Source organism: Taeniopygia guttata, chromosome 12 (assembly GCF_048771995.1).
Source record: "Taeniopygia guttata chromosome 12, bTaeGut7.mat, whole genome shotgun sequence".
Lineage (NCBI taxonomy): Eukaryota > Metazoa > Chordata > Aves > Passeriformes > Estrildidae > Taeniopygia > Taeniopygia guttata.
In genome coordinates, this window is record NC_133037.1 from 12,034,646 (window position 1) to 12,058,831 (window position 24,186).

Here is a 24,186-nt window from a genome sequence, read left to right on the forward strand (position 1 = left end):
ATTTACCATTATAATTTTGTGTGTTATAATTTTGTCTGAGTTATATGTTCATCTTTTGTCTAGAAAATTACTCCAATGATCAAAGCATACTTTAATTTCTAGAGTTAGCTTTCAATAGATAAACAAATGTTAATGGGCCTTAAGGAAACAGTGCATCTAAGGAGTCATACATTTTCTTTTAAGTACATATAGATGTATTATCTTGGTTTTAATATTTGCAAGGAGAAAAAATGGCATGTAGTGAGTGAGGTAGCAGCTCATCTACACCTACTGCTGCTGACTGTTCTAGTAGCAGTCAACCAAAAGTCTAATGTGAAAAATTAAAAGAGGTCAGGAGTTCGGGGGAGATGCATGCATGATATTTTATTTTTCTCTTTATTGTTAAATAAAGTACCTATTTAGCCCTTTTAACTCTACAAAGTGTTTCATAATGAAATATAAATAGCTGTTGGACTGTGCTAAAAGAATATTTGAAAGCTCTTACATTATTAAAGAGCTTGGGATTTGGCTAAGGCACTAAAAGAGGGTTTAAGAGATTTGGATGTGTTTTTTTTATTACCCTAGTTTCCTGTGAGGGTGAAGCTGTCCAGCCACCAGCCAGAGGGGTATTTCCATGTCCCTCCCGTGCCGTGCTCAGCGGTGCGCAGGACACGGAGACACACCGGTTAATTACTTGGCGGCCACGGCGGCCCGCAGCAGGTGCTGTCACTGACACGTCCAAGGGAACAGAAAGCTGATAGAGCTGCCCTGGCGGGCTGAGCAGCGTGAGGCGGGCTGCCCGGGGCGGAGCGGAGCCCGCCGCCCCCAGAGAGGAGCCGCCTCCGGCCCGCCCGGCGCCGCCCGCCTGGAGGGGCCGGGCCGGGGCACCGCGGGCCTTCCCTGGCGGGCCGCGCGGGGGCGCTCCCTCCCTACGGCCCCCACCCCCCCGCTCCCCGCAGGAATGGTTTGGCCTCCCCTCGGTGCCCGCTTGGCCCCTCCCACTCCGAGCGGCTCCGGGGGGAGCGGGCGGGGCGACGCGCGTCACCTGACTCCGCACGGCGGGGCCGGGGTCGGGGCCATGTCGCGGCGGGAGCGGGGCCCGGAGCAGGGGCCGGGCGGTGCCGTGCTGGCCGCGGAGGATGCGGAGCCGGAGAGTCCCGATCAGTGTCTGTCGCTGCTGCCCTGGGACCGCTTCTCAGCCTGGCTGCACTGCGTGTGCGTGGTGGGCTTCGACCTGGAGCTGGGCCAGGCCGTGGAGGTACGCGCGGCGGCGGGCGGGGGGCAGCGCTCGCCCTGCGGGCTGCGGCGGGGCCCCGCCGGAATCGGGCGCTTCCTCTGGCCCCGCTGTTGCACCGAGGCGGGGGAAGCTCGGCCGTGCTTGAGGAAGCGCGGTTGTGCGGAGCTCGGAGCGGCGAGCGGGGCAGCGCCCCGGCGAACCGGCCGGGCTATCCCGGGGCAGGCTGGTGGTTTCGGGCAGCTCTCCTCGTGGTGCTGCTCGTGCTGGCGGTGGGCGCTTTTAAATGGTTTGCTTCGTGTCCCGAGATTTGCATGAAAAACATTGTCGGCTTTCTTTGCGTATGGATAGAGCTAATTTCTATGGCGTCTAGGTGTTAAAAAGTATGATAATAAGGAGAATGCGAGTGATCTTCATAATTAACAGCGTTCTCCAGGTCGCTGAGGTGTGCGAAAAGGTTCTCTACGGGTTGGAAGAGTTTTCCTTCAGCACAAAGCTGGATGCCGGCCCCTGGCAGTGTCACAGCTACGGCTGCGACTCCCAGCTGTGCAACAGGCAGGGACAGCTGTGGCACTGCTTTGGGAGGGCACGGGGAGCTCACAGTCCTGGGAAATGGAGAGAAGAATTACTGTGTGGATCAGTTTCACATCCTGGTTCACCCTGTTCACCATGTGACTGCGCAGCAAACTCTTGGTCTGCAGGGAAAGTGTCTTTTTCTTTCTCTTGCCTTAAAGGGGTGCCAGCATAAATGCATGGCAGACTGGCCTAAAAGTCAACCAATCCAGCTATTACAATATGTAAAATACATAGCTGTTGGCCACAAAGAAATGCAGATAAAACCAGGATACTGTGCTAATTATCTGAGTTCTCTTCCCTTGATCTTATAAGGTGGTGTTAAGAACAAAGACAAGCATTTCTGTATAACCTGTGACTTGGGCAGCTGTTCTGCTCAGTGGCTGAGGGAAGCACAGCCTGTCTCCTGGCTGCAAACTTCTCAGTCGACAGTCACATTAATTTAACTGAATGCCTAAAATGAGACTTAAAATGTCTACGGAACTAAGGCCTGTTTTTCTTGTTTGTTTGTTTGTTTGTTTTTTTTTCCCGGTATGTAGCTGCAGGAAGAGTAATTAGCTTCAGTTTACACAGGAATTCTGGGAAGAAACACCTGCTAGTGAGGAGAACAAGTACGAATTCAAGTCTGTATGGCAATCTTCTGACTAAATGTGGATAATTCAGCATCATTCAGCTTCTGAAAGAGTTACATTTAGTGAACAGCTGCTTAGCATAAGATAGCAAAGGAAAGCATTAAGAGTTGGAAAAGAGACAGTGATGGGTTTACTGCATGCAGAATGCAGGTGTTCCACTGGTGTCTGCTTTCAGCTTCAGTTGTGCTAATAATGTCTTACACAGCTGGACATCATTTGATAGGAGACTGAGGGGAAAAAAATGCACTGGAGATTTTATGGCTGGAGTACAGAAAGGTGCTTAGTCAGAGATCAGCTGGTGGGTATATCTGTTGTTTTCTATAGACTAGGATAGTGTTATGTTACCAAGAAATAAATTTACCTACATTAAGCAGAACAAGATTAAATGAGATAATGGGATGTTAGCTGTATGGTAACATGAGGACTGCAAGAAGCTACTGAGGTACTGTTCCTGCATTGAATTTCTGCTCTTTGACTACATCCCACCTTTGAAGCCCTGAAACCTTCTTTGAAACATAAACCTGGAATTTATGTCAAATTTCCTCTGCTTATGAGCTAGCCACACATTTCAGGAGTTTTGGAGTGGGTTGTGGGTTGTTTTGAGGACCTTTTTAGGTGAAATTTAGGTGTCTGAGGTTTGTCCTCTTTTCTGTATATTCTGTTCTCACCTGCTTGCATAATCACTGATTTCGTACATCCTTCCTTTTCAGAAATAATGGTGCTTCTGCATCTTAGTTGTGTTGCATCATTTTTGATTTCTTTGTTGTGAAAACTTGCTACATGATCTGTTTGTTTTTCTCTAAGTGCAAAAAGCCACGACTTTGAGTTTATTCCTTGAGTTTTCACAGTTGTCATTAGGGACTAGTGTTCATCCTCCCAAGAGCTGGTAATAATATAGATTGTTTTGTTGTTGAATTTTGGTTACTCCAGCCTAGCTTTTGATAGCATCGGATTTCAGACAATAATGTGTGTGTGATTGCTTTAAATGTAAATCATCTACTGCATTTTGCATGTACAAGTTAAATCTAAAAGATGTAATCTTGCTCTCCTTTGAGACCTTTTGCACCAAAAATCTCAACTACTCTGAATGTACACTCTGAATATACATTTTTAAATGAACATGTTTGGTCTCTAACTGGCATCCAAAATATCTTGTAATGATGGGTGATCAAGAAAGCTTAAAAGCATATGAAAATAAGAAGTGAGACATAATATTAATAGCTTACAACTGAAAATGTCCTACAGCTGGGAAGGTGTTGGAGTGTTGTACTGTTAGAATATTTCATGGAAACTTATTGCTTATACCCAGCGTATTTGTGAATAAAATAATACTGTTTTTTTTCCTGTAGGTGATATATCCTCCACATTCCAAACTCACAGATAAAGAGGTAAGTCATAGTTGCTATATATTATTTGGTTTTAGCTTAAGAAGTACAAATATAATATATCTCAGGAAATATAACAGATCTCTTCTTTTCCCTACCTTTTAGAAAACCAATATTTGCTATTTGTCTTTTCCAGATTCTAATTCGGGTAAGTGCTTTCTTCACTCTGTAATCTGTTGTTGAACTAAACTGTGTTAAAAAAGAATTTGACAGGATGTATTCTCAGCTTTAGATCAAATATGTATTTATATATCTTAATTAACATTGCAATACAGAAATGTTGCAGCTAAGGTTAAATATAAAGCTGCAACTGTCTGCATTGCAGTAAGGTCTGAGGATTCTTCTTTGGTTTATGTAAGTGTGTAAGACCTTCCAGATGACATTTGTGCAGACATTTCAGAATACTTGGCACGTAAAGAATGAACATCTTAATCTAGCTCTTTAACAAATTAATAGTATTGTCACTGTAGAGAGAAGAGTAGGCATGGAATTTGAAGGATTTAATAAAGCAAATGGAAGTATATGGAACCCTCTTCTCATAAAGGACTAAATGTATATTTTCTAAGTTCATAACAGTAAAACTGACTTTTAAATTCAAAAGCATTTCAAAAGAACAGTTGTGAAAGGAAAACCTCAGCTCTCTTCTCCATTCTTGCTGTGCCTGTAGCTGTGTGTGGTCCTGCTTGTTAAATTATTCTCGACTCTAAACTTCTGCTCTTCTGCTGCCAAGGAGAAATTGGGGCATGTGGCTGTTGGATTGGACCACCTGCAAAAAGAAATGACAGAAATTCAGACAGTTCCTTTCATATTTATTTCTATACAGAAGTCAAAACTTGCAGGACCAGCATTGTGCCTGTAACTGCACTCACTCTGTGCTTTTGGATGCTCTGCAGTATGACAGCTTGGATAGAGGGTGATGCAGATGTGTGCTTTTTATGTGTGTGAGCTCTTACTTACGTAATTTTACAGAATATTTTGGCTAATTTCTCTTCTTTGTCTAAATGTCACTAAAATGAAGGTATTTTCTCTGTTCTTGCTATTCTGTGTGCAAATAGAGGCACAGCTTCTTTCTGTTACTGAAATATGAGTTAACTATATCTTCTAATTACTCTCATTGTTAATGGTTATAAGTATCTTCAGTCTTTAAAATGTGTCTTGAAGGTACAAAATCATGTGTAAGGAACAAAGGTTGCTTTCTTAAAAATTTTTCATGTATTTTTTCAAATAATAATCTAGTATCCTGCTTCAGGCAGAATAGGTATATATGAGGAGGTTTTACTTTCAGCAGGGAAAAAATCTGCTTTTTTGCTTTCTATAATGTCCCTATTAAGAACTGTTGGTTCTGGATCATTCTTGGTAGGCTTAAGTTTCAAATGATGTAGAGGGAATTACCTGTGTAAAACCTGCCTTCCACGAGACTGGAAGTGTATCCTGTCTGTTAGGTTTTATTTTTTCATCATAGGCCTTAGCATAAAAAGAAAAGCTTTATGTAATAGGGCAGTGAAGGAAGCTGTTAGCTTACAGCTGACTTTGAGGTCAGCCCATCCCAGGTTTTCATGGCTCAAAAGGTCAATTCAACCTTATTCATTTATTACTACAAAGAGATGTTATTCCAGTACTTGAGGCTGTGAATGTAGAGGAGAAAATTGATTTTATGAGCTACTAGATCACAACACTTGTGGTTTTAAGCTGAGTTTTGTGGTACAGTTATTTCTAAAACAGGGCTTTGCCTTCTCAGTGTGAATAATTGAAAAACGAATAGACATTTACCAATGTCCTCTGAAAGAGCTTGTTAAATAAGAAAATATCGTATTCTGAATGATATTTCAACATAGTAATGATTAAGGGTAATTTAGGTCTTCTGTGTGTAGGTTTTTATAATAGTTCATGAGGGCTTTTTTCCTTTGGATGAAGGGAACAAGCCTTGAAAAGTTGAAGCAAATGTTTAGTGCTGTGTTATTGGCATGTGCTGTGTTTTTCCTTACCGTTGCATCCTTGCTGAGTACTTGTTACCACTTTGAATTGAATGGTCCCATCTCACCATGTTTTGCTACTGTCGGTTTTGTCTTGGTGTGTTGAGGTTTTCTGATGCAGCTTCAAGGGGTTCTGAGACTCAGACCTGGGTGCTCTGTGCACATCAGTTGTTTTACACAGCCCGTGCATCTGGCTGAGGGGTTGAGCTGTCTGTGCTTATTGTAGCAGAATGTGTGTGACTCAAAGAGAAGATGAAATGCAACTTTAAAGTCTGGTGAAACAGTTCCGCAGAGAATTAGTTACATTTTTCTCTAAGAAATTCATTTTGATAGAAATGAAGGAAAACTTTGCTCCTTGGGGATATTACTGGGAAGTCCTACTCAATTTCGCTCAGTTTTGAGCAATTAGCTTTGCAGCTTTCAAAATGATGAATCCTAGACCTGCCTGTGGAGTTACAGATCAGCATAATGCTCTCCTACAGTGTGACTTCTGTATGAACTGTATGGTGTCAAAAAAAGAGGTAAAGTGCAGCCATGTAGCAGAGGAATGACATGGCTAAGATGATCAAAACTATTCAGGCATGCCAGTGAAATGGGTAATGGCAGTAGGAGAACAACCATTTGACCTGTTTGAGGACATGATAGTCACTGTGAGGCAGTGACTTTTTTTTCCTTGTTACAATTTATTATTGGCAAAGATGCCAGACTTTCCACTTATAAAATGATAACTATATTAATGTTCACAAGGACAGTGCAAGATAAATGAACCAAAACTCTGATACCTCTTTGGCTGTAAGCAAGTGCTCATGTTAAACAAGGCTCAAACTCAGAATATACTGTCTGTTTGTCACTTATCTCTTCCCCCATGTAGGTTGTCTTGGGGACACACAATTTTGTTTTAGATTCCGACGGTCTCCTGGAAGGAAAGTCTCATTGTGTTGTTTTCTGGACCAATTGGATAGAGATCTACCAGTTTACTTAAAGGTTGGAAATGAGAAAAAATGAAGTTAAATTTCTTTTGGGTAATGTTAATTTGTGAGTCTTCAGCTTTAAATACAACGTTTGAAAAGAAAAATCTCTGAACTGGATGTCCTGAAAGTCAAAACTTATGTTTGTTGTATCATGTTATAATAATAATAATAGTAATTAGTTTCGTTAATTATTTGTTGTTTCATTAGTGGATTTTGGATTACAAGGAATTAAATTGAAGCCCAGATCTATTTCATTATTGACTAGGAAGCTGTGGATCAAATTGTAAGAACCATTCCTGTTGTGGAAATATAATGTGCTTTATATCTTAATTTAAAAAATTCCAAGCAACTTGGGCTGTCTTGGTTTCCACCCTTCACTTCTTGAAGCTGGAGCAGTTACCTAAAAGAGGTAGTGGCCAAAAGTTGTTCTCATCGTGGCCATAGGGAGTATTGAGGCCTCTAGAAGCCTGATTCTCAAACTCAATTCAGTTCTGTTGTGGCAAATACTTTAATTCCTCTTTGTAGGAAGGATGAAGGTGATGTCTTGTCTTTGAAATGTGAGAGCCTACTTCCTTAATGCTCCAAGAATCTTTTGTAAAACTAATACATTGAAAGACTAGGTTTTATCTCTTCAAGTCAGGGCTTTAAGGTTTTTAACTGCTAAAATCTTTTTAGTGCTATTTTGCAGAATTATAAAAGTTGATTTACTCCTCAAGAAATTATTTCTGGTTTTGGTTTCATAGTGTGTCAGGAGAATGTAGATATTAAAATAGTAAAGCCAGAAAGCACAGCTGTTTCCCCATGATGATGTTTTCTCTTTGAAGTACTTAATAAAAAAGGTATTGCTAATATCCACAGTAATCCGTGTAGTTTATTGTATCCAATCAACTTTGGAGCTCACAGGGGAATAGGCTTTTGAGCTGTATGTTGAATGCTTCAAAAAGGAGGTCAATTACAGGTGGTTGTATTGAATTCTTTCCTTTCTTTTGCAGAGAGACTCAGCATATTACTATGGCTATGTGTATTTCAGACAAGTTCGAGACAAATCATTAAAAAGAGGCTATTTCCAGAAGGTAATTTCAGTTCTTTTAGGAAAATATTAATTTGGAAATTACTTTTCAGTGACTGCAGAGGAGCAGAAAAATTGTCTTGCTTTCTAAATTAGTGTTAATTTATAGTAAATTGGTCTAATTTTACATCAGCTATACTATGTTCCAGGTCTGCTGTCAGAAGAGATATTTTTGTGTCTGTGTTTAAAAACAAGAAGTTGGGAAGTTTTGGGAGTTGTTTGTTTGCAGTTTGCCTGTAGTCAGAGGTGTGGTTGGCTTGCATATGTGAGAGAAGTCCCACTTGGTGTTGTCTGAGGGTAACAGGTGCAGTAGAACTGAGGGCAAGTGTTGACTTGAAAATCTGTTTTGTTGCTCTTTATTCCAGTCACTGGTCCTCATCAGCAAGCTGCCTTATGTCCATCTCTTTCGTACCATGCTTAAGCAAATAGCACCAGAATATTTTGAAAAAAGTGAAGCATTCCTGGAAGCAGGTAGTGGTCCTGTAATGTTGAGCTCTTACACTATCACATACTTCTGGAGAAATAAACAGCACTGTCGTGTTCTAGTTTGTGGTTTTGTCTTCTTGCAGGGTTGAGGGTTGAAATTTTAGCCAACTGGCTTGACTTGTAGATCATTGAACAGAGCTAATTGAACTCTGGATCTTCCCTGGGAGAGTTGGAGGTCCCTCCTGAAACACATCTAGGGTTGTGTGTGTTTCAGGACCAGCTGTTGAGCACAAGGAGCTGATGGCAATCCTTACTTTGTACTCTTCACCACCCAAGTCTTTTTGGGCAGTCTGACAACTTTGCTAAGCAACTGTACAAATGTCATCTTGCTTGAGGTTTGGTTTTGTGTGTGTGTGGTTTGTTTGTTTTTTGACAAATGGAAAAAGTGACAGAGCAGCGCTGGTAACAGGTGTCTCAGCCTTACTGCACAGCTGAAAGAGCTGGAGAAAGACAAATAGAAAAGTTATTTGCTCTTTGCCTGGCAGAGCTCTGTTTTGTGTACTGTGCCTGCCCCATACAACTTTCATGTTTTTGTGTTTTCACTGAGTGACAATTTGTGTAAACCGTGAAAGAATTGTGTTTTTCAATCCCCTGTTTTCTTGAGAGGTTGCATTATGAGCAAAATAAGCTCTGCAAAAACTATGAGAATTAGGCATTATATTCATAATGGTCTACAAGAAAATGTTAGAAAATATTCTAGCCAAGCTAAAAACCAGCTTTTTCCTTAACTCCTGCTGTTTATTGGTTCTGCAGTAGTCAATATACATAAGTGAAGGTGTTATTTTCAAATATTTTTAGTAAGTCGTTTCATGGTTTCTCAAATAACATTTCTTCCTAATTTTGAGTCTTGTTGCTTCAAAAAATGGAAGACCAGAGTACACTGTTTTCTTGAAATGGAAATCTTTATGGTTCTGGTGTGATTGAGAGACAAGTATAACTGCTATGGATTTTTAGCACTAATTTAAAGTTGTGATGTGCACAAAGGTGACTCTGTGATCATGGTTTATAGCTTGCAGAAACTCTGGTATTTTTCTTTTAGTGTGTAGTGACATTGATCGTTGGCCACCACCAGTTCCAGGGAAAGTTCTGCAGTTGCCTCTTATGGGTCTTATAATGAAGGTAAGGACTCCTGCACTTGTTCTTCTCTGAGGGTGTTTTCCCCACCTTTCACTGTACAGTTCCTCACTGCCTTGTGCCTTGTTTTCCTTGTCTTATTCTTCTAAACAGAAGTAGATGTTTACAACACTCAGAGTGAAGGTCTGGGAGATCTTGATTAGGTGCTTTAATTGAGGGGAGGATCTTTATAGTGCTTAGGTTAATATTTAATTTTAGTAGTTACTTAAAAGTGATGTTTCAATACAACTACTAGTTGCAGTCTCTGTATTATCCCTCTGGAATTTGCATTCTAGGAGACTTTAGTGCTAATTATATTTGTCAAATCAGTCATAAAATAGCCCTTGAAAATACTGAGAGTTAAATTCCAGTCAAGCAAATTAAATAGATTAATGAAAATCATTCTCATTCCTGAAAGTTGATGAATAAAAATATTTTTTGTCACACACACCAGAAATAATTGCTTGTGCAGTTTATATTTTTTAATGGCAGTGAAATATGTCTGAAGAAAGCTATTAAAGAAGTTGTATCTAGAGCATAGTGAAGAACTGTTGAGTTTAAACAGTGGTTAAGAACTAGACCTCTGGGAGTTGTATTAATTTCATAATCCATATGAAATGCAATTAAATGGATTTGATTAAGTCGGAGGTTACAGCCAGAAGTACCGTTTCAGCAGCTACTCTCAAGTTTATGGAAAAACACGTGTGCATCACCAGGGAGAGAAGGAAGTTTCTGAAGCTATACTAAAAGCAGAAATTTAATAAAATGGTTCTGGATGGTGGGTGATGAGGAGTGTCAGATATGTCTTCTTTGGGTATTGCCTGCATCAATAATTTTTAACCGTGAGAACTGAAATTGCATTCCTAAACTGAGTAAAGCCATAATTACTGTCCAGTGATATTGTCCCTGGTTTTTTATATTGCTTGGGCAGTTTTAAATGTTGTGTGTAAATGACATCCATTTGTGCATACCAGCTTCCACTATGATTAAATATGTAGTACTCAAGACATACAGAAGCAAACTGTGAGGCCAGAGAAGCATATTTACGGTCTGGCAAGTCTCACTTGCCAGAACATCTTGATGTTTTATGAGAGAATTTTTTCTAAAAGTAATTCTGTACCATCTTAAACACCCAAGACCTTATTTCAGTTCATTATTTCCAAAATTTAGAGGTATTTTTATTGAAATTACAGTAACAGTTTTGCCTTATTTTGCCAATAGTCTCTTTTTAAACTGGAGTATTATTTTAATGTTCTATTTCTCAATTTGCAATTGGAAATTCTGTAGGTGGAAGTTCTTTAGAGTAAATAAGCATCATGCTGTAGTATATCCTCTCAAAGAATTATAGATTGCCTCTAAGTCAGCATTTTTAAGTGTCTGCTGGATTCAATACGAGGGAAAATAAATCTTTTTTTTTCTTTCCAAGTTGCGGATTCCAACATATCGTGACAAGCCTGGAACAACACCGATAGTACAGAATATGCACCAGGTAGTGATTAGTACTGATATTGTATATAGTCCCAGACAAAGCTAGAGATCTGCTTGCATTCTTTAAACTTGTTAGTTAGAAAAGATTGGTAGCAAATCATCATATACGATGATAATAATGAAATCCACAATATTTAAAACTTGAATGGAGTAGTCCAGATCTGGATTCTTCATAAAAAGAAGACCAACCCAGTTGGTCCTGAGCAGGGAGAGATATCCAGGTCCTGGAAGAAGATAGTTGACTGACAAAATTACTGACCTGAACATCCTTTTAATGTTCGGATAGTTTGGGTTTTTTTGAGGATGAATCCAGAATTAAAAGTCTTTAGCCATAGAAGATGTTTATAAAATCAATCTGTGTGTGTCTTCATGTGCAGTTGTTTGAAACAGCTTCAGTATTTTATATATTTTCTGGGCTGAAAGCCACATGCTTTTAAGTGGTGGGGGGGTGTGTGTGTCTTGGGAGATGTCTTGCTCATAGAACACAAAGGTGGTTGTGGAGATAATGTGCTATATACTACAGCAGTACATAAATAATTAGACTGTATCCTTTCTACTGTCTGTAAGCATTTAAGGGAAACCATTTCATTTAATACCTAGGTGTTCTGATGACTAAAAACCAAGCATTGCGATGTCTTTTAGGCAGATGCTCAGATCTCCATGGCTTTACCGACTGTTCATGAAGTAGATCTTTTCAGGTAGGAGTTTGGACAGGTAGCTGTGAACTCCCACGTGTTTTTGATTTATGGCATCTCATGGCTTGTAAGCTAACATTTATCAGTGTTGGTTTTAATTTTTTTTTTTCTGTAAAGTTTGCTAAAACACAGTTTTGACAATATACAGGCTGAAATGGCAATAAATAAGCAAGTTAATTGAATGTTCCATTTGCAAAAGTATTTTATGTTTTCCAAATTACTATTAAAATACTACCACAGACTTCTTTTTTGTGCCTTTTTTAACCAGAAGGAATACGTATTTTATGATGTCAAATGTATTAAAATACCTCAATCTGTTTTTAGGTGTTTCTGTCCAGTGTTCTTCCACATTCAGATGCTTTGGGAGCTGGTGCTGCTGGGAGAACCACTTGTTGTGATGGCACCATCACCAGCAGAATCTTCAGAAACTGTGTTGGCCCTTGTTAGGTAAATGTAGTAGAGCTTTCTAACTATGGCTAAGGGAGCTGGTGTAAGATTTCAGCTGATTCATTTGATCTGAGTGTGATAAAGCATTACAAATTTTAGATTTGCTTGTGTCTTTCATGAAAGTTTTCACTGAGTACATAAACCAAGCTCATCCTTCCTATACCTTGCAGCTGTATTTCACCACTGAAGTACTGCAGTGATTTCAGGCCATACTTCACCATCCACGACAGTGAATTCAAAGAATACACAACTCGCACACAAGCCCCGTAAGTACAACAAAGGCTCTGGAGAAGATGTTGCTCAAAGCTCAAACTCATAACCATAAATTTGTATTAAAATACTATTTAAGTATTCTAGATTTCTATAATTAGAGAACTAGGTTTAGACTATTTTTTTTTTTTGTGAGATTATCATGCAGAGTGCAGTAATTAGCTGATTTAAGTTTTTATTCCAGGTAGATAAGACAAAGAAGTTGGGAAACAATGCCATAATTAAACTAGGCTTGAGTTTCATAGGATACTTCTCTACAGAATAAGTCAAACTGCAAGTATGAACCCAAGAAAAGTTCTTGCTTTTCCATGAGGGTTTGTCTGTGCAACACCAGCTCCAGAGTAGCTCCTTGGGAAATTTTGCTGTAATTGTTTTAATTTTTAATTAACTGCTAGAAAAAGTGACTTGAAGATTCAACATCTGTACCGCTATTTTGTAAAGCTAAGTCAGTTAGTGTCCTAGTTGAGACAATTTAAAAATCAGGTATCTCTTCACTAAATTTATTAGGTTATTAATATAAAAAACTCAGAAATTAATATTTTAAGGGTGTGAATGTCCAGAACCGGTGATGTTTGAAACTGCTTTAAGGACACATTTTTTTCTCCCTTTATTTTTTTTAATCCTCCTCTTATTCTGAGAGCATATGCCTCCAGTATTAATATGTTGTTTAAATGCAGCTTCATTTGGGAATGGAGTGCATTTATTAGATTCACTGATCTTTTAATAGATAAGTTTCTTCTAATGTCAGAACAGGCAGAGGTTGTTGATTTGATTTTTTTGTTTGCTTTGTTGTTTTTTTTTACTGTAGTTTTCCTCTCGAGGGGTGTATTGCCAGAGACAGAGCAGTGGAGAAACATAAACATAGGCAATATGTTTTAGATTGTGTTCCATGGGAATGGTTATGCAGTATGTAATTTAGTTTCTAAAATAACTCCAGGAAGAATTCGGTTAAACTTTAGTAACCCATGTTTCAAAATTCCATCCACTCTTCTATAGCAAAATAGAAAGGTTGGTCACTGCAGGGATTGGTATTTGAAATACAGCTGAAATTGCCCTGACTTTCTTATGGAAAACAAAAAGTTGGAAAGATTGGAAATAGGTTTTTAAAACTATGGCTCTAAGAAGGTGAAGAATCCAAATGATGCCAATTCTGTGTATTTTATTATCTTAATAATAGAGGGGAGCAGGAAAACTTAAGGGTAGTGTACAGAAAGTGTTAAACTTTGGGATTTCTAAGACCAGTCTGATAAAATGATGATAAACTATTTTTAAGATGGCAGTTTTGGTGAGACTTACTGCTATATTCCTTAGCTGATGTTTGACTGTAAATCGATGGCAACCACTAAATTGAAAAACATGTTCATACGTCATCATATCAGTGCTATAAATCCCAAATTTTGCAGTTTGAGAGCACTGTGCTCTTACTGCCTCTTGTTCCCTGTGTGCCCCTGTGCACCCCCAAGCCAGATGCAAAGCACAGAGCAGGCAGAAAAATCTGCCAGAGTATGACCTGGGGCACCGTGCTCTTAAAGTGCTTGTGCTGCACCACTTGATAACTGCTGCTTAAAGCAAGTGGGATGTTAAGTATCTCATTTTCTTAATGACATGCATATTCAAGTACTGAGTTTGTTATCATCAAACCTTGAATAGTAGCAATTTGTCTTTCAAATATGGGTCAGATTCCTGCTCATAAAAAAAAACAAACAAAAAACCAACACATTGCAAAACCCTAATAACAGATAATGTGCTGTTCTCACCATTGCAAGTGGGCAGAATTTAGCCAAGTTTAAGCAGGTGATGTCATTTTTATTCTAATCAACAACAATTGTTGTTGTATGGACTTTAAGATACCTGTTTTATTTTCTAAAACATTGAAACTTTGATAAGCATTTGTGCTCTTATGTGCAATTTAAAATGTAACTCTTAAATACCAGAGAAAAATAATTTCAAGTTAAGAATTTAAGTTGGCCTTTTCTGTTTTTTAAGGCTGAAGCTCTTACTGTCATATTTTAAACATTGTCATTATTTTTCTAGGCCATCTGTCATTCTAGGAGTGACAAATCCCTTTTTTGCTAAAACACTTCAGCACTGGCCTCACATTATCCGAATTGGCGATATCAAACTTCCAGGTAAATTAAAAATATTTTCTACAATCCTGTGCAAAGGGATTTAACTGTGAGCTTATTTATTTACAAATGTATGAAATTATGTTCCATTTATTGCATTTAATGCTGACTAAATTTTCATGGATGTAAATCTGTCAAGTGAAATTAGAATCTTGAGTGCTCTATGTCTTTTCAAATCTAGTATCTTAAATGCAAAATATATTAATACTTATTTGTAATAATGTTCTACGTTTCACAGAATCCTGAATTTGTATCTCTACCAATAAGGTATTCAAATGAGACATAATATATTACTGATGTTAATTTTAGTGTGAGTAGAATATAATAAATCAGTCAGAGCCAGCACAGAATATCAGACCCATGTGAAAGCTATGCTTGAATGTTACAGTAATCTAAAAAGTTGTTGACAGTGTTTTGATAATATATTTCTAATCTGGCAATATTCCAGTAATTAATTTTCCAGTCTGGATGATTTCCTTATACAAATTTATAGAATTTTCATTTAATATTTGGATAACTTGACAATTGCCACCACTCTTAATTACTGTATAAAACTCCTGAATGTAGCTATTTGCTGCTACATGTTCACTATGCTGTTTGCTACATGTTCACTATGCTGTTCTGACAGTGGAAATGCATAAATATGCAATTAAGATAAAACACCATAAAATTAATTTTTGTAGAAGGAGTTAATTTTAATTTCTGAGTACACTGAATTAACTAAGGATTGTGTAATATAATATATAATTATATATATTAGATAAATATAATAAATCTTTCTATGTTTATTGTGTATATAATAAACATATAAATATTATATATTGCAATTATATAATTGCAATATAATTAGGCAATGTTTTGCTTAACTTTAAAATACCATGTCTGTCTATGGTCAAAATACCTGTGGGGGCTTAGGGCAGTATGGGGAAGAGTTACATTGCTGCTGTGTAGCTAATGTTTGGAAAGTAGAATCTTAATTGAACTCTGCAAATACATTTGAACATGTGGCCTTCAAATCTGATATACAGTTTAAACTATGAAATCCTAGTTTTGATGTAGCTATGGGAAATGCTTAGTCAGGAAGTCCTAGAGATGTATCTGACCTGTCTTTAGAAATTTATATTTTATTTCTTTAGGGACAAAGAGGGGTTCTGATTATTTTTGTTGGTTTTTTTTCCTTCGTTTTCCCCCCACTCTGTACTTCCAAGAGCAGTTTAACTGTTACTGTTTCTGAAGTTGAGCATCCAAATAGATTTAGGAGGAAGGTTCTGATGAGGCTGCAAGACTGTGAACAGGGTTTAGGGTCTTCTGGTTGCAGCAGAATAATTTGGCAAAACAAAATAAAAGCCCTTAGTATGGCCTATGACAAAGGAGACTTGAATTCATTTTCTTACAACACTTAATCCATGGCTACTATTTTATTTTCTTCCATACAAATTTTAGTTATGCCAAGGTAAAGATTTATTCCCAAAAGCATTACACTAAGGAGAACAAGGGGAAATGGAATAAAAATACAAAATTAAGAAAATAATTATTCTCTGTTATATATCTGTATGTTAATTGGGTGCTTGGGTTCAGAAGGTCATCCTTTGGCTGGTTTTGTTGGTGGGTTTTTTTTGGTTCACTTTTTGCTTTTTTGTTGGTTTTCAGGTTTTTGTTGGATTTTTTTGTTGTTTTTTTTTTCAACAAGGAATGCTTATGTGAAATGAAATGTCTATTTGCTGTTATCCATGTGTTTGCTGGGTGTTTCTGGATATATACTTGGATTCTTGTCAGTGTTTCTAATGTTTCTTACAATATTAGATAGCCTTCAAGTAAGGTGGCTTTATGTGTTTTGGCAGGTGAAGTTCCAAAGCAGGTGAAAGTGAAAAAACTGAAGAACCTAAAAACTTTGGACTCCAAACCTGGTAATAACTTGGGAGTTAAATTGCTAGTGTTTTCATTTTAAAAAGTGTACCTCATTTCTCCTTTGGCTATATGCTGCTTTTTTTCTTTAGGTGTTTATACCTCTTACAAGCCATACTTGAACAAAGATGAAGAAATTGTTAAGCAGTTGCAAAAGGTAATGGTGTAAATCACTTCTTAATGGCAACTGGTTTGTGTATTTTGTGTACTGTGGTACACTGGTTTCATATAAGGCTGCACTTATTGTAATTGAAATGAAACTGGATTCTGGTTCCTTTGCCCCAGTTCATAACAAAATAGATGTATATATACCCTCATTGTAGAAGGGCTGCTGCCTTGTTAGCAGTTTTAATAACTGTATGAATGGTGGACCTCAGTAAGTTAGGTTAATAATTTAGAGAAATGAAGGTATTTTATCTATTAATCTGTTGAGGTTTGCCATCCTCTGCCACCCCTACTCTGGTCTCTTTGGTCTAAAAGCCTCACACATTAAGGTGTGTAAGAATCGGAGCTTCCAGATTTTAACTGATTTGCAAACACTACTCTATAGAAATGTTTCTTTCCTTGAGCTTCTTCACATGAAAATAAAAAAATCAGTAATTGCAAAGACAAATGTCTGTGCAAAAGAAATTGATGCTATTGCTTTCCTTCCCCGGTTCAGGGTAGGAAGTGCTGTGTGTGGGCATATGGCAAATGAATACAGATTCATAATAAATATTCATAAAAAGTAAACCCACCACAACTACCTACATACTTTGGAGTAACAGACTGACTGATTTGTTGTTTTGGGTTTTTTTAAGGGAGTACAACAGAAACGTCCTACAGAAGCACAGAGTGTGATACTTCGGCGGTATTTCTTGGAATTGACGGAAAGTTTCATTATTCCTTTAGTGAGTTCTTAGTGTAATGGGGTTTTTACATAAGTAATAAGGAGTAGTTTTTCTGGAGTTACCCTAAGTCCAGTAGCTCTCCAATGTACCCCTGGAATCAAGCCTGGGTCCAGCACGAGGCACAGCTGCCTCCTACTGTCACACCTGACACTTGGCAGTGGCCCCGCTCCCTGTGCCTTGGACACCTTGGAGCTCTGGCCATGCCTGTGCCAAGCCTTGCTAGACCAGAGATGGCCACAGCTCAGACAGTCTTCTGTGAGTGAGTTCTAACTCTAATGTTTGGGTAAGGGACTCAGAAAATCTCTTCCAAACACTTGATACAAAGCCTGGTTACTGTTTGGAATCACCCACGATACGAAGGTACCTGTGGACTGTTTCCAAAGAAGAAATTGTTTTCCAGTAGCTTAAGTTCAGGATATAGATATTCTATGTTTTCGTTTGCTTCCTGTCCTTTGCCTCGTGTCCTCCTTGACCTTTAGTGGCTCAAAGTTCTGGAGTTGGGAAATAAAGTCTATATAAGATAAGCTCCTTCTTGTTTTCTCATGTGGTAAATACGCACAACCCCACCCTGTACTAACACTGGGAAGAGAAAATGCTGTGGTCACAAGCAGTAAGTAAACACACATGTGGACTGTGTATCTCTAATACTGGTTATGCAAAGAACCTCTCCTTTTCCTTTCCCCAGGAACGTTACGTGGCAAGCTTAATGCCTTTGCAGAAATGCATATCACCCTGGAAGGTAAGGAAGTATAATTTGAATGAGCTGGAAATTGCTAATTAGAGAAATTAGGTCTGCCAATTTTTTTTTTCTTTCTATCCGTAGAGTCCACCACAGCTGAGGCAGTTTAGCCAAGATGACTTCATGAAGACATTGGAAAAAGCAGGACCACAGCTCACCTCAGGTTTAAAGGGAGATTGGATAGGACTTTACAGGTGATTTCTTTCATTAACATAAAAATTATGTCAATTAAAATAGATCTGTAATATTAATGCTGTTTTTTCCTGAGTAAACTTAGAATCAGGATTGATTTGAGTAAGACTTTCTTTGAGAATATATGCTTTAATAGAAATTGATAGGGCTAAGCATACTTTACTTGCTTAAATCTCTTTTTTGCTAACATTACAGGTTTCTGTAGATCAGTGTTATTTGTGGTTTTATTTCTGGTTCTAGCTTGATTCCTCCTTCCAATCAAACACAAAGATAAAAATTAGGCTATTTCAAACTGAGCCTTGATCTCTTTTTTCCTAAAATTCCTTAATCTTTATTGTGTTTCAGGCACATGTTCTTCACATTCTTTTCTCAATCCTTGTCTTAATTACGAGAATTAATGTTAATCTCTATATTCTAATTCTAATATACATTAGTATATTACATCTTTTTGAAAGTATATAGAGAAAGGGTTCTAATATCTTACTCAATCTCAAATATAATTACATTTGATGATGTACAAAACACTGTTTCCACATTGTACTTAAAATATAAAATGTATTTTTCTTTGGTGTTTTATTAGACATTTTTTGAAATCGCCCAACTTTGATGGTTGGTTTAGGAGCCGGCAGAAGGAAATGACACAGAAGTTAGAGGCTCTTCATTTAGAAGCACTCTGTAATGAGGTTAGAAAAATGTGTGCTTATGATTCTATTTATCATCTTGTAATAAAAATACATTCTCCCACAAGTCAGTTTTACTCCTGTTTTCATAGGTTGAATATCACATTGTTGAAAGTTTTTTGAATCCTGATCTAGCAAAACATGATTTTGTTAAACAAGTACAAGCTAGAACTAACACAGCAAGAGAGCAGTATGAAATACAGTTCACATGTCAAAACAACTGTTATCGTTTGTAAAACCTATCGTTAGTACTTTTTGGTTTGTTGTGTATTTTAAAATAAAGTACACACACACACTCACCCCCCTGGCAAATAAAGCTTTTTCACCCTCTTACTTGACAATATTGTTCTATTCAGTTTCCATCCTTGACAACATATTTTCAGTTACAATATAGTTTGTAGCTTTAAAGGTAAAAATTCAGTGAATTTGACATTCTAATTGACAGCTAATTAGATATATTTAGCAAATAAGCCTACAACTCATGCACAGTAACAGAAAGCTTAGAAATGAAATCTGTTTATATATAACAAAATGCCACATAACTATTCTGGTGTTGTAAGATCCATTCCTTAATTAAGAAGCTGAAGTGGGTATCAATGTAATTTGAGTTGGAACAACTGATAGAGAAAGGAGTTTGCAAGAGGAGAAGATGTACAGCCAGAGAGGGAATAGGAAGAACAAAAACAAAGTAAGGCAACACTACAGCTTTAAAGCAAACAAACAAATTTGCTCTGTTTATTTCTCAAAAGCCATTTATTTTTATCCCTTGCCTTGTCAATTCCCGAAATTGTAGCAAATCCAAACAGATTATTCAAATAGAGCAGACCAGATAATTTGCAGGTCAGTTATACAATTTAGCCTCTATCCAACTGTATTTGATATTAACTTAATCAAAGAGTAGGAAATGTGTTACACATTTATTACTGATTTTGCTCCTTTATTGTTTTTTCTTTTGACCCACAAAATATTTCTTTCTACACAAACAAATGTCTTTCATGGTGAGTTGTAAGGGGGTAGGGGAGCAGAACTTCCATAAGAAAATTCACTTGATTTTATCTTACTAGTTATCAACTGTGATCTCCTTTAATGCCCTAGAAACAATAAGCACTGCCCTGAACTACTTTAATACTTCATTGTACTGGTAGTTCTGATTTGGTAATCATTCACTGCCATTTTGCATTGTAGATGCTCTTTCTCAAACTGATCCTGTTTGGCAGGATTTTTTTCCCCCTTTAATTTATTTGTATTGTGTTTGTGTGCAAGTTTGCTGTTATGTGAAGTACTGGGCAAACATGCAAATAAAGCAGATTTTGTAGTTCACAGTAAAGACAGTTCATGACTAAGATTAGCAAATAGCATAGGAATAAGGAAAACAACTATTCTGGATATTATGTATAGATTAAGACCTCTTTTGAGAATTACATACGTAGCCATAAATAATTCAATGCCTAATTTTTCATTTCAGAACTTGGTTTTCTGGAGTCAGAAGCATACTGAGGTAGAAACGGTGGATCTTGTCTTAAAGTTAAAAAATAAACTGGTAAGTAACTGAATTGAACATGACTTAGCTACATAAAAGCATTATATAGTTGGTTTTGCAAGTACATAAATGAAAATATTCATCATTGTCTAGGTAGTTTAAAGATTCAGTCATTCTTTCAGGCTTTAAAAACAAAACCAGTCAATTTCAGCCATGCCTGATTTGTCTTCCCAATATCATCTGGCCATGCTGGAAACATTGTATTGCTGGGGTTTTTTTTAATTAGTTGGAACTCTGTGACTGATCTGAATCCCCAGGGAAGAAGAAAACCAAATTTTGTTATTTCTGAAAGTCCAAATCAGTGTTGTTCTCACTGTTGTGTGGTTGCTAAGGAAACCTGCTGTTGTCCAAATTCCTACTCAGCAAATGAGGAATTCATTTTCCAAATTTTCTAATACATGACTTTGATATTTCTTAAGGTAACCTTGCATTTTTAGTACAAATCTTGTGTTCTGGTACCTTTGCAGTTGCAGGCAGACAGAGAACATCTTCCTGTGAAAACTGACACGCTGAAAAAACTGCAGACACACATCAATGATATTATACTGGCACTGCCAGATGACTTACAGGACATCTTGCTCAAAACTGGTACAACATGATTTCTACTGGGCTTTTTTGGTGCCAAAAACCAGAAGGCAAGTAGTCTCACAGACAGTGGCTAACCAAGTTTGGAACACAGCTCTAAACCAGTACATTGACACTACAAATGGACTGTACTAATAGTATAGCCCACTGTATAATTTTCTGTTTTTTCCACTCAATACCAATGCAACTAAAGGGATTCTTGTGTCTAATACTATTAGAAATAAGTGCTCTTAAAGAATAATCTGTGGGCATATGAAGCTGGGCCACAGTATAGGACAACAGTGCAGTGCTGGCATTGCAGAATGTTTTCCAATTGGTGCTGCTATACCCAGTCCTTCTCAGGGGTAGGCAATATTGATCCTTTACTGTCCTGTTGATGTAGTATCTGATTGTTTTACTTTCTTTTTTACTCACAGTTTTTAGCTAGTGGTAAGTCCAACTGACATATTGGTGATTTGGCCAGAATGCCTTGTAATTTAGGTATTTTACTGGTAAATCACGGCTTTTAAAACTGTTTCAGGAACAACTGAAATTATCAAATCCATTCTTAACTTTTTGCATTTCTCCTTTTTACAATCTTTCCAAAATGATACTGATTTAGCATCTTTAAAGAGAAGGCAGCTGACAAAAATTTCCTGAAAGGAAGTCTCTTCCACTCAGTGTCAGTTATCAGGGTGCTCTTACATGCCTTAAAGTAATTATATACTAATTTATGGTTTTAAACTGCTGACATCCAGGATTTCAACTGGATCACTCGTGTAAATGTAAGCATGCAGTATTCATCACAGGAAATAAACACTGTGGTGTTGTAATAGGGACTTTAAAATTGGTAATTTTGGTCGTGTTAGCTGATACACGGTCTGATTCAGTTGGAGATCGTACCAGTCAGCTCCTGTTATAATTTTAAACTTTATTATTTTCAGCTTACCCAGTCAAGTTTTTGAGGTGATGAGGCTGGAGAGAGAAAATTTTGGCTTCAGCTGAAAAAAGCCTCTGGACAGGTCAGACTGGCAAAAAAGATTGTAGCATGAAATTACTCTCAGTATGTGCATACAGCAGACATGCATAAAGACTAACTTCCTCTTGCATATTAAGCAAGAATGGGATGTTTTGTCTTCTTGAACAAGTTTCAGTGATACATAACAACTCAGCTGCTCCACATGCAGTGTTGTACTTTGACCAGTTTCAAGTAGAGCAAACATAATGCTATAGTGCACACACAGCATATACTTTTATATGTCAAGTGGATCACAGTTATTTAAAAAAAAAAAAAAAAAACAAAAACTACTCTGCTTTTAAGTGCTTGGATAGAATTTTTTAAATCTTATGCCATAATCTTGCTATAAGAACATGCTTTTGTATAACGAGTATTTCATACCATCTTTCTAAAAATGTCTTATTTAGATATAAAGTGTCACAACAGTATTTTTATGAAAAAATGTATTTTAATACTGTTATGTTTTGTATACAATTACTCATGACCAGAAGTTTCATATATCTATTATGTTACATAAACTATACCACTTCAGCATTAATTGCTAACTTGCAAATTGGTTTTTTTTTTGCACACCCTGTGGAAAGCATTTCTAATCCAGAAATTATTAAGTGGCCATTCATGCTCTAAATTATCTTCACTATTTAATCTGTAGCACTGTGGCATTTCTTGGAACCATGTAAACTGGTAACAACTATGGTAACTAGCACATGACTGCAAATACGTATTTTTTTAAACAAAAATAAAGACTTTGATTTTTTTTTTTTTCCTTTGGAAGTTATGTGACTTAGATGATGGGTGTGTTTGGTTTGCTTGGTTTTTTCCCCTCTCCTATGTAAGCAAAGCTGTTTAGCTTGCAAAGACAGCTGCTTGATGTTGTACCCCTGAGCTGACCAGAAATGTGGTGGAGTGGTTGTGTAGTTTGATTATTCATCATGGTAAGAAAGCTGCAGGCTCCTCAGCAAAGCAAATGGCAGGGCCTAGATTCTAAAGCAAGTGTTTGTTAGATTGTACTCAAAGAACTGAAATAGTGAAAGGTATCTAGGAACGACCCAGATACACTCAGAATAGGCCAGCTTGGAGCTCCAGAGAGTAACAGTCCTCAAGCACAGAAAAGATTAATTTTCCTAGCCAAAAAAAGAAGTGTAAATACTGAATGCTATGAACAGAGGATGGGTGAGTACTGGAAACCTAGAACTGGACTCCTTAGATTACAGCTTCCTGATAGTTTTCATGGTTGATCAGGATCATATTAACATCTTAGGCATGAACTAGATTTCAAGTATCATTTATTTATTTTATAAAAATACAACTTTCCATCTTAATTTACACCAGGTTTGGGGTTCAGAAGAACATAATTTAGAATTAGAATAAGGTTTTCAACATGATACCTAAGAGCAGTTGAGGATGCCCCATGCCTGAAAGTGTTCAAGGTGGGGTTGGACAGGGTATCGAGTACCTAGTCTAGTGAAAGGTCCTTGTCTATGGCCGGGGAGTGAAATAGGATGATCCAACCCTTCAAACCCAAACCATTTTATGATTCTATGAAAAGAACAGCCTCAATTTTCTGGCTTAGTAGCCAGATGTTAGGATCTTGTTCAGGACTATCGTAATAAAGATCATTAACGATCTTTTTCTTTAGTAAAGGAGAAGTAAATACTTTCTATTTAATAGAACGTTGACCCGAGCCTGGTTCAGTTTTATTCTGCTCTTATGTCCCCGTGTCTGGCGCTCCCTGCCCGATGAACCGAGCGTGGTTTGGTGCCACAGCTCGGGGCCTCTGGGGAGGGTCGGGGTGGGGTCCTGCTGCGACCGGGATGCCTAATAATTACTGTATAGTGGATATATATACACACAATTAATAATAGTACAGTAATATGTCACAGCGCTGCCTTTTGTTGATTTATTTCGGTTTGTTTTTTAGAGTGTGGGGGGGAGGGGTTTGTGTTTTTTCCTTTATTAAATGTCCTTGTCGCTGTTGGGCTGCTTTTGGAGCCTCTCCGAGGTCTTGTTCCACCGGTCTCTCCCTGCCTGCCGGCAGTGGATCCCGTTGCCGTCCCGGCCCGTTGGCTGCGGGCGCAGCGCTCCCGGGGCTGCCGCCTGTCCCCGCGGCCAGGGCGGGGCCCGCCGCAACCGGCGTGCCCCGCGCGACCCGGAAGCTGCGCGGGGCTGGCGGGCCCGCCCGCCTACATCCCCCGTCGTGCCCCGCGGCTATGGCAA

At 38.0% G+C, this 24,186-nt stretch overlaps 1 protein-coding gene across 4 annotated transcripts; it reads left to right on the top strand.

Moving 5' to 3' along the window:
* Positions 1–925: 925 nt before the first annotated feature.
* DENND6A (DENN domain containing 6A) lies at positions 926–22,726 on the top strand. 4 transcript variants are annotated; one of them, XM_030283385.4, is made up of 20 exons: positions 926–1,237; positions 3,768–3,806; positions 3,909–3,951; positions 6,648–6,760; positions 7,740–7,820; positions 8,182–8,287; positions 9,342–9,421; positions 10,842–10,904; positions 11,546–11,601; positions 11,923–12,045; positions 12,216–12,311; positions 14,350–14,444; positions 16,283–16,348; positions 16,439–16,503; positions 17,147–17,236; positions 17,922–17,975; positions 18,060–18,169; positions 18,748–18,850; positions 20,313–20,387; positions 20,855–22,726. In XM_030283385.4, exons 1-20 carry the CDS (start codon positions 941–943, stop codon positions 20,984–20,986), a joined length of 1,887 nt encoding a protein of 628 aa, XP_030139245.4. In that variant the 5' UTR covers positions 926–940; the 3' UTR covers positions 20,987–22,726. The 4 variants fall into 4 exon arrangements, with proteins under 4 accessions (XP_030139245.4, XP_030139248.4, XP_030139247.4 ...); XM_030283388.4 differs by lacking the exon at positions 18,748–18,850 and having other exon boundaries at positions 20,855–20,958; XM_030283387.4 differs by lacking the exons at positions 6,648–6,760; positions 8,182–8,287.
* Positions 22,727–24,186: the final 1,460 nt, after the last annotated feature.